We start from the raw sequence: 11,852 nt of genomic DNA on the forward strand, positions 1-11,852 counted from the left end.
AACTAAAATGCATAGACAATGCAAGTCTATACAACATGCATTTATAACAAAAAATTTCCTCTCAAAAATAAAAAAAGAATTATATTATAATAAAATGTATATTAAGCATTTTATGAATTAGTCAATTGTTCTCCCAAAAATAGTATCTAAAATTGTAATTCAAAACTTCAAGTAATTATTTTCGTTTTTATAAAATACTGTCTGATTTTATATGTCCTCTTTTATTTCAATATAGATATACATACATATAAATAAAAAATATTTTCTTTGAGGATAAGATACTATTTTTTTTTACCCTTTATTTCTTGTTAGACTTAAATACATTGCATATTATTGTAAAACTTTAAACAGAGTTGTTGCAATATTAATAAATTATGATTTAGTGATATAAGGCTGATTGATAACGCACCTTATAAAAATCAAGCAATCAAATATATGAGTAGTATATTTATAGTAGCAGATAAAGTTAGTTTTAGAATGATTTGTCAGACAACAATGAGCAAAAAAGGGATAAAACCTTATACTATTAGTTAAAATATTATATATTAAATATCAATAGTAAAGTGGAAAAATTATTTAATATTTTGTGTATAACCTATTTATATTTTACTAGTATTTATGGAAAGAATTCAGAAGTCAAAATAGAAACATGTAAAATAAGAAAATTTTATAATTATTTACAACATAAATGTATTTAATAATATAATAATTAAAAATTCTAAGCAATATTATACTCTATGAATTTATTTTTAAATTGTATAACTATTTTTTTTTTTTTTATATATATTAATATAATCCATGGTAAAAAAAAATTATAAAAATGTTACAGAAATTAAGGTATGATTTAGTTAGGATACAAAAATTTAACGAAAACACAACAAAAAAAAAAAATTAATTATTGTCATAGGAAAATAATTCATAAAAAAATAAGTGACTATAAATATTTAAAAATAGAAAGTGTCCGCTTAAGATGTGAAAACAATAAAATAGCCAATTATGTTTAAATAATTATATTAAATCTGAAAATTACCGTTAAAATTAATTAGCATTTTTTTTTTTTTTCTAGTTGTATTTCAAAATTCTATGACCTAACAAGAACACAAATTACAAACACAAATTATATAACAATATCTAAAATAATTTATACAAATATAATTAATGTGCATTTTATATATTTACAAGGTATAACCAAGCATGACTCACTACCAATCATTAAATAAAAATATTTGCTACGAATAAAAGTAAATATTAAATAGTAAACACATACTTTTCAATCGATGTACAGTCTAATCTTCCAAAATTATCACAGTCATTATTGCGCTAAAAATATTATAATAAAGTAAATACACAGTGAAATTCATATATATATATATATATATATATATATATATATATATATATTAATATGTATAATTACTTACTAAAACGCTTTTCTTAATATTAACTACACCCATATTTCTAGAATCCAACAGAGTAGAAGGACCATTTTCATTATCATTAGATGTATTTGCCACTTGTGATGAACCTTCTAATAATTAAAATTATAATAAAAAAGATAATTAAACTCCAATTTACTTAAAGAATTATTAGAAGAATTACAATATTTACTGCATTTGTGCATTTATAAATTAACTACTTATTAATATGTATAAAAAAACAAACCTCTGTGATCAACAGTTGCTCTTGAAGCAATACGACGAGGAACATTGGATATTACCTGTTAAAATTAAAATAAACATTACTTTCAAAAATTTATTTATTTTTTAATATAGTTTATAAGTATAATAATTTTCTTATATTATATGAAATATTCAAAATAATAATTTTTTTTTTTTTTTTGTGAATAGATACAACATAAATCTGAAAATTTTTGTACCCTTACGATTTGTTTCTGAACTTCCTTTTTTACTTGTTCCCCTGTAGTTTTATCTCCAAATATTAATACAATTTCCATAAATAATGATAATTTAATTCATCAAATAATAATAAATCATTTGGCAATCAATAAATCTTAAGGAACTTAAATTGTTTGCTAAATTAGCTTAAATTAATATTAATAATTGTTTATACTTACATCATCATCGGGCTCTACATCAGCAAATGACTGTGTAGATGGGTTACTTGCTTTTTGTAATAAATCAATAGCAAGTCGTTTACTCATATCTTGACAAAAAAATGAGTGCTAAATCATGATAAATATGTATATTAAATTAAAATAAAAATGTATTTGTAGTAAAAGTTAATATTCTAACTAAATATTATTCCTACTACTCTTACTATTATTTATATATGACTTAATAGTATTCTTAGTTGGGTAATAGTACTAATATTTTAATAAATTCATTAAATATTTTATAACACATTAAATTTAAATAGTATAAAGGACCCTTTGAATTACTTAACAGTAAAACCTTAGTGAAATAAAAATTTTAATAAAACAATAATGTTCTAGTTATAATGAATATAATGAATACAAATATTAAGTAGTCAGTTACATTGAAATTCATACATTTATTCAAACTATCATTTCTTCACAAGTTGTTAAAACCCCTTCATCCAAAAAACACAAAATACTGTACTAAAAGTATAAATTAAAAACAATATACTAACCATCAATAACTTGTCTGCTGTTGGTCGTTTTTTAGGATTTTTTGTCAGTGATATTTTCACAAAATTATGAAATGTTGGACTCCTTAAAATTAAAATCGATCATAAATAAAATTGTAAAAGTAATATTTACTAGATTAATAAAAAAAATGAATAACCATTTATCTCTATCCTTTAAAGTTGGAGGCTTAAAACCACTTTTAGACATTAAAAATAAAGCTCTCATAGGATGTAAATCAAACATTGGTGGTTGAAGTTCAGCCAACTCTATAGAAGTTATCCCGACAGCCCAAATATCACATAATTGGTTATAACCTCCTTTACGTTCTACAGCGGCAACCTAGAATAGTTTTGTTAAATTTAAAATACAATATAAGTATTAAAATTTTCTTATAAATCAAACAATTAAGTTTTAAAACTTATTTAAAACTACTAAATAATAATTGTTTAATTTATATGTTGTATATAAGTTCTTTTTTTTTCTTCTTTGCATGATTTGATTCAACATTTAGATGTTTAGATAATTTTCACATAAATAAAAATTAATACAAAAAGTACAAAAACAACTAACCTCAGGAGCCATCCAATATGGAGTGCCAATAAATGATTTACGTTTATTGATTGTAGCAGTAATTTGAGCAGAAACTCCAAAATCTGCCAACTTCACATCACCACATTCAGTCAACAATATATTGGCTCCCTAGAAATATATAAAGCAAAATAATTATTTATTAATATATAAATAAATAGTTTATAAATAGAAATAAATAAATAAATGTTTAGAGTTATGTATTATTATACTTGTAATGTATGACTAATTTTGAATAAAAATGCATCATCAGGTATGTAAAAAATCAATAAAATCGAGACTGAAAATCTTAATAGTTTATTTATTTCTATGTATAAACTATTTATTTATATATTAATTTACAAATATTAATTATTTACTTATTTTTATTTAATTTAATTACATAATTATTAATTATTAATTAATGAAACTAAATTAAAGACATTTAAAATGGATTATAACTGAATAACGAGTAGGAAGTAGTAGTATTTTTATAATCAAATTCAGAAACAATGATTCAATTTTAAAAAACTTGTAGTCTAGAAGTATAAGGATGAAATTTTGTTTTACATTTTATTTGCATATTTAATGGAATGTAAATTTTATATGGATTTAAAAATTTGAATCCACATATTTCAAAAAATAAAAGAAGATACAAATAAATGTCAAATACGAGTACATTAAAATATTAGTAATTTAAGGAGAGTTTTAACACCAGTTAAAAAATTAGAATACGATAAATTTAAATTCAATTTTAATAAAATTCAATCATTTAAAAACAATTTCACTCAAAATTATTACAATCATGAAAAATTTAAAAAAATAATTTGCTAATTACATTAGTATTTTATGTAATGCTTCTTAATATATTTAACAACTTTAAAAATCTAAACCTTTAGAAAAATGTATTATTTTTACAATTAGAAAAATTTACCTTTATATCTCTGTGCATTTTACCAACTGTATGTAAATAAGATAGACCTTTAAGTGTTTCTCTACACATGTACGCAATTTGTAACTCTGTAAGTGGTCCAGTAACTACAAACAAAAAATTAAACATAAAGCAATTCTATTTTAGTAAAATCCTTAAAACTAAAATTTATATTTTTATACACTTGCATATACATAAATGTTTTTGATAATAATTAAAACAAATATAATACAATTATATAAATAATATTAAATCTTATCAAGAAAACAATTAAAATTATTTTTAATTCATTACCAACTACTAAGTATACTATATTATATAAATTTATTAAACATTGTATTTACTATGATAAATATCTTGCAATGATCCTCCAGAACAATATTCCATACATATCCATAATTTATCTCTGCGTAAATAGCTACCATAATATTCTATTATATTGGAATGTTGACAATCTTGCATCATTAATATTTCTTGTTGTATTATAGAAAAGTCATCTCCTATAGTCAAAATAACAACATTAATAATACAATTATGATAGTTAATATCATAGATTGGAATTTAATTAATGTCAGTGGTGTTCGGTAAATAAAAAAATTTTAAAAAAATTAATAACAATAATTAGAAAAAAAATAAGTTAAGTAAATTTTATTGATTATTATACATAAAATACCTACCTATATAATTTAATTTAAATTATTAAGATAAGTTAATTTTTGTAAATTTTAAATTTTAATCGATATTATACTAAGTATTAATATAAACAACTGTTCAAAATATTTTTTAATTATTTATATATATTATTAAAAAAACAAGGTAAAAAATATATTATTCATTTTATTGTACAATACTGTTTTCAATCTTTATAAATTCTTAATTAATTACAATTAGTATTATTGAAATGTTCGTGGTATACTTTTAAGTTGTAATAATTAAACCATGACGGGAATGAGAATTTTAAAGAAAAGTAATATTTACACAAACTAATATTTAAATATATATAAAATTACTCAAAGTTACTTAGAAAGAGCTGTATAGATTTAAAAAGTCTTAGTTCAAGAAACATTGATCATAACTAGGTTTTTATGTAAATACATATTTATTTGTAACATATATTTGAAATAATTTCATGGTATAATGTTTTATATTATTTATATACATCTATAAAAATAGTGTCATTATTTCAACTAATTCAGAAGTCATAATACTTAAAATATTATAACACTATGCAATGTATAAAATGTATAATCAACAATCTAAGTCAACAGTTCTCAAACTGGTGGGCGTACCTCCCCCTCCCAATGGGTGACATGATGAAATTTCAGAGGCGTTAACATTTCTAAAAAGCACCGAAACATGAAAACCTTATTTTTGATTATTTAATTTTAATTAAGATATTATTAAATCACAATAGATTGAAACTAAAAATTAACAACCTTCTTATTAATTTGTATCTACTTAATAATAATAACTACATCATTTAATATTTAATAAAGTCAATACAATTTGTTTTAATAATTTTAAACTATAATATTCTTTTCCTAGCAAATAAATTCATATTAATATTTAAATGAACTTCATTGATTTTATTATCAAATTGATCTTATAACCAACATTAAAGGCATGATCTATGTATTAAACATATTTTGATTTTTTTATGGTAAGGGACATCATAAAATAGTATAAATTGGGCATATACCTACTTAGAAAGGCTGAAAGCCCTTGGTTTAAGTAGAAACAGTTTTCTATTTTTCCAAATGTCAAAAATAAAATAACAATACAATCTTAAATTATTTGATTTCTAAGTGCTATTGACAAAAAAGATTATTAAATCCCAATAAAAGTTTTGTGAATGAGCAATCTATAGTATTTACAATCAAAGATTAAAATTTGATGACATACTTTTGCACATCTTTAACAGTTTTTGAATAATTTTACAAATTAACTAACAGCTTTCTAAAAATATTGAAATCAACATTTATTCATTTTTACAACTTACTAAACATAGTTTGATGTATATAATGAAGTTCAATAAATTATTTCGTTAAATTATATACATTACATAATACACTTATATACAAAATCAGGGCTTAGATTTGCAATAAAAAATTGTAAAATATGCAAAAATATGCATTTAAATTTGTATAAGATAAACACAAAAATATAGTTGCAAAAAATTATTTATTTATTGAAATACATCAGTGGTTGGCTGTTTGTCATAACAGATCATGATTGAAAAATAAAAAAATAAAATAATTTAAAATAAATTTATGTTTGACAAAAAAATCAAGTATTTTACTTTAATCAGCAGGACAAGAATTAACTAAAAAATATTAATATTAAATTATAAATATTAATTACTAAATATACTATAGAACATTCATTTTTCACATTCTTATAATAGAAATGTGCAATAATAAGCATTTTATCCAAAATATGCAAAAACATACAAAATAAAAACACCATTAATTATCTCATCATGATGTGATTCGTGGACATGACTGACAAAATCAATAATCAGAAGTTGCAAAAAAAACATGCTTTTGCATACTTGCATACAAATCTTAGCCCTGTATATAGGTATTTAAAAATATAAATCAACATATATACATAGTACTAGGTATATAGTAAATTTTAAGATAAATTTATATCTTGGTTGCTTATATTCGTAAAAAGTATAATTTTATTTATGAATTGAGAAAAAAAAATTGAATATGTAGAAAATAAAACATAATAAATGTAGGTATTTACTGATTTATCATTACATTTTATCAGAAAAAAAATGAAATAAGATGTATTTAAAAATGTAATTTCTAAATTAAATAAAAAAATTGTTTAAATTAAAAACTATTTATATTCATATAAAATGGTTCAGGTTAATTTGTTAACAATTTCACATTTTTTCTTTGATCTCAAATTTGTCTAGTATAAAAATTTTATTGAGTCTTAAAAATATAAAAAGTCCAAGTTTACCGGTACTAAACTAGGGTTTTGAGGTTTCATTTAGTACAAATTTGACCGTAATAAATTTCAATTTATTATCATTAGAAATATCTTAGTAAAACAATTAAAGTATTATTAATATAAAAAATATATTATTAAAACATAACCAAAGTGTAGGATACACACATAAATAATAATTATGGAAATACATGTAAATATGTAATTTATAAAAATTTCAGTATTAACCAAGGAAAATTTATCCTAACAATAGTCTAACTTAACCCAATGATTTCTTTTTAATTTGATCACTGAATTATTTAATCAACCATTTATTAAAATCAAATATAAATATATATATATATATAAAATTACTACGTCCCAAATAATAGAACCACTTATATCTATTTTAAGAATTTAAATCTTTAAAGACTTGAAGACTCCATTATAAATAATAAAAAAAAAAAAATTCAAAAATATTGAAAAAAATTTACTTTTTCTTCAAAAATGAAGGCAAAGTAGTCTAAATGTCAATGTAAAAGAATGTTTATAATTAATTCATAGTAGTTTTATTTAATACTTGAATGAATTTTAATTGTAGACTTACCTATATAAAATAAATTAATACGGTACTCAAACCCAATCCAACACCAATTGTAACTTTTCTTTATATTAATGTAATCAAATAAAATGAACTGACCATAATTATTTTAAATTTATTACCACCAACTCATATTTAATTGTATTATACAATGTAATGTTGCAATATTTAATACATAAAAAATAATTGACTTTATAGAATTCACAAATAGTAATGGATGAATTAATTGATTTAATATCTATAAAATATAATACTAGAAACAATATCTCTGTGAGTGTAGACCAAAAAACTACTATAATAATTGCACAAATTCGTAATGGTTTGATTATTACGAAAATGATAATTAAAAAGGAGCAAATATGCCAACATAAAGTAGCCTAAAATTCATTAAGGTATTACATTTTTTGATTTCTAAAAATATAAAATCAATAACACTTTAATCATCATAATATGGTAATACTATAATTTAATTATTATTTCTTCTTTAATTTAATGTTATATAAAATATTTTGTTATATATTGTAATATCAATTACACTTAATATTAATTATTATTTGTGTACATAAATCATATAATTATACATACACCAACACCAAAAAATGAAATGATTGCATTAACCAGTTATAAAATAAAATTATAATGATTAAGTTTTATCACTTAAAAAGTCAATTAAAAATAAAATAATGATTACTAATGATACGCAACATTACAAGTGAATACAATGCTATCTAACTAAATGACTAATACCTATGAACATTATTATACAACACCTATTGGTAAGGGTTTATGTAAGTACTTTGATTCGAGTACAAATACACTATTCCATTTGCATGAGATTTACAACATTTTGAACAGAAATAAATAAATAAATTCCCGTGATGGGCTTGAATACACTAACCGGCTTCCAATTTTATGACTTTGATCGCGGCCAGCCCCGAAGTGGAAATCCGCTTGGCCTACGTGTAAACAAAATCAACGAGATATGATGATTAACACTCGATTACACTCGATGGTGGGTGATATGGGGGACGGAAGAGGACCGAGAAAAGAAACCTTGTAAACGTCGCCGTATGTGCCGCTGCCAATCCTCTGGATCAGTTCGTACTCCTCCTGGGGGTTCCTCGTGCTGATATCCGAGCTCATTGTGCGCGATGCTGGTGGAACCCGAACAACAGCTGTGGCGGAGTATGACGGGGCAAGGAGGTGGAGACGATCAGCACGCGGTCAAATGTTTCGTCTACTGTTGCTCCGTCCGCGGTGAGGAGAATTCGTCGCGCGAACAACACGGCGAGGCCAGACGACCAGCGGCAGATAGCATTATGTGCGCGATGGGCGTACGTCGGTGGTAGCGAAAACGGCAACGGCGACTGACGGACGGAAGTCGTTTAATGGCGCGCACGCGCGAGCGCGCGCGGGATTTCGAAAGGCGATATCGGTTCGAGCAGGAAGAATGCGGTGAAACGACTGAATTCGCGTTTCGCTTCGGTCCGAGCGTCGTGTTCGGAAATCGCTGAACGCTAATTATTATTATTCATCGTAGGCACACCGATGTGCGAGTTATTACGTTATGGTGTTTACACGTTTTGATCAGTACCGTCTTATCACTCCGTCTAGCGCGTTCACGTTATCAGGCCTAGTCTGCTGATGGAGGCGCGCGCGCGTACGGTTTGGAGGCAATCGTCGACCGCAACACCATCAACACCATATCCATTATTCAGAGGAGTCATTTCAACTTTTGAATGGGTGGGGCAACTTATTAAATTTGCCGACATCATAATATTTAAAAAATGATGGTTACCTACATACGGGGCCGTCCCGAAGATGAAAATCAAGGAGGTGAACAATATTAATAATGCTGACTACAATTTTTTTACTCGATGTATGTAGTATAATTAACTATATGCAGTCGTATTTTTACTTTTTAACATATATATATATATATATATATATGTGTGTGTCAGTGTCGCACGTTATTAAAATTAACAATTTAATTATATATGTATAATATTTCATATTTCATATAATATAATAAATAGTTATATAAATTTTATTCGTGTATACACTGTATTACGAAATATGTAGGTAATATTTGTTTTCCATAAGTAAAATTAGGTCCTTCCAGGGCCTAGAATCTAGGATATAATGAAACAAGTCCGACTGCCGACTGATGTTTTTGTTGGGGAGGTGAGACACCCCCCCAAGACCCATCTTCGGAACGGTCATGACTGTATATTTAAATATTTATGAACGATAGACTATCAATAAAATATTTTTTCGGACCAAACATATAAGGATTAGTAATGAACAGGGCTCGGAAGTTCTAGCAAATGCATATTCTTCAAGAAAAACCAAGGTTCATCTTAAAACATCCAAAATAAGATACAAATATGTTTCATGCTACTCGGATATCATATACAAATTTTAATTTTGCTATTTTTTTGCATATTTGCGGGTTTTATTACTATTTTATAGTAAATAAATATTGTATAAACAAGGTTTATAGTGCTATTTTCTGGTATATTTTCGTATAATACAGGAAATAATCATATTTTGTTGATAATTATTGTATTTACTTGGTTATATTTTTAAAAATATTTGAATTATTGGAAATAAATAGACTTCATTAAATATTATTTTATGTTTTCATCGACAGTTTGATGTATTAATAGATAGTGACGGCATTGTTATTTCCTTATTATATCATTGCATTAGATTATCAAACATTTTAATAATCTAGGATAATTTCCAGGATAAATATATAAAATAATAATAAGTACATTTTTACAAATGCATTTAAGTAATTTAACATTTTTTTTTTACAGTTTATAATTCAACCAGTACAGACTGTTTATGAACTCAAAAATTTGTAAAATTACATTTAATTTTTTTTCTAATAAATAAATAATTTTTTCAAGTTAAAAACATATTTTTAGATTTTTCGTGTTATTTATAGCGCATACTTAAGGGCTAAAAAGTAACAGGTTTAGTGCTACAACATCCGAGCCCTTGTAATTAATATATATGTGATAATCAAAGAACATGAAACGTTTCAATTTACCCAATTAAATAATAACATTAATTAATTTACTTATCCTATAGGCTATAAGTTACATATCAATAAGTTTAATGGAATAATAATATAAATTTAATTAAATAAATATTTATAATTTTATTGTTTGTATGTTTAATACTTAACAGAACTTATTTATAAAAAAACATAAAATTGTAGGTATCTCAAATATAATGTACTGTTTAGGGTGATTAGGAACGATTTTAACGGTTTTTTTGTAGATAATGAGCTCAATTTTGATGGTATGAATATCACGAAAACTATTTTATAAAAATCACATATATAGAAATATATAACATACTAAATATAAAATATATAAGGTTCGCGTAATAAAGATTGTCATAAACCTAGGAGGAGCCAGTGTTTCCCAACTTTTAATGAACCGTGAACGTGTATTTAAAAGATAATATTATCTGATTTCTGAGTACAAATAGTAAATAAAAATTTACTATTTACCGATTTTAGCATTTGATCATCGGACAAAGAATTGCCGACTTTTTAAAATTTCTTAGAGTGAGGGATTTTCCATAGTCTGCCCCCCCCCCAAATGACACCCCTGCTATCACTGTTACATTAGCGGCTCTCCTATTTGGACTTTTTGCACAATCCAATATAGTTCGAATAATTATTACTAAGTATCAATAACATTATCCTAGTCAGTTTATTTGTCGGTGGAGGGAAAGGGGGCGTATTCGAGTTATGGATGTGACTTTCTATGTAAGTACGTGCATAGACGTTGCAATCACCGAAATAGTGTACAATGTATTGGGTGCCTCAGTATTTTTGAACAACAAAAAACAATCCCCCTGCTGTGTGAGAAGTTCCCGGACAGACTTATCTCATTGCGTGGAAACCAAAGTTACCCATCTCGATCTTGCGACTTAACGCCGTGTGATTTTTTTCTTATAGAGATACACTAAGTTTACTAGAACAATGTTCGAAATATCTTGGAACTTAAGATAGAAATTCATCGTGTTCTCAACGAACTTGACGGGGCCAATGATTGATCGAGTGATGATAAATTTTATGAAAAGAATAATCGCCTGTAGGGCTAGTAAGGTTGGTCATATGCCCGATATTGTTTTTATTGTTAAACCTTAACTTCTTCTGAAAATAATGATATATTTTTTATATT

General features: G+C 24.6%; 1 protein-coding gene across 5 annotated transcripts in view; it reads right to left on the bottom strand.

Annotated features, from left to right (window-relative positions):
- The window catches only part of LOC112694300 (mitogen-activated protein kinase kinase kinase kinase 3), a 25,974-nt gene extending 16,723 nt beyond the window's left edge, over positions 1–9,251 (bottom strand). For all 5 annotated transcript variants that reach the window (XR_003149565.1, XM_025569868.1, XM_025569933.1 and 2 more), the window contains exons 1-11: positions 8,701–9,251; positions 8,546–8,603; positions 4,451–4,606; positions 4,110–4,213; positions 3,179–3,307; positions 2,766–2,947; positions 2,611–2,692; positions 2,075–2,182; positions 1,663–1,717; positions 1,422–1,528; positions 1,268–1,320 (exon numbers count right to left, since the gene is read on the bottom strand). Coding sequence is in view for 4 of the 5 variants with exons in the window: in XM_025569868.1 (XP_025425653.1) it covers positions 1,268–1,320; positions 1,422–1,528; positions 1,663–1,717; positions 2,075–2,182; positions 2,611–2,692; positions 2,766–2,947; positions 3,179–3,307; positions 4,110–4,213; positions 4,451–4,606; positions 8,546–8,603; positions 8,701–8,790 (1,124 nt within the window). In the remaining variant the exon portion in view is untranslated. The remainder of the gene's footprint in view (positions 1–1,267; positions 1,321–1,421; positions 1,529–1,662; positions 1,718–2,074; positions 2,183–2,610; positions 2,693–2,765; positions 2,948–3,178; positions 3,308–4,109; positions 4,214–4,450; positions 4,607–8,545; positions 8,604–8,700) is intronic.
- Positions 9,252–11,852: the final 2,601 nt, after the last annotated feature.

This window comes from Sipha flava, unplaced genomic scaffold (assembly GCF_003268045.1).
Source record: "Sipha flava isolate LNK unplaced genomic scaffold, YSA_version1 0_pilon_pilon, whole genome shotgun sequence".
NCBI lineage: Eukaryota > Metazoa > Arthropoda > Insecta > Hemiptera > Aphididae > Sipha > Sipha flava.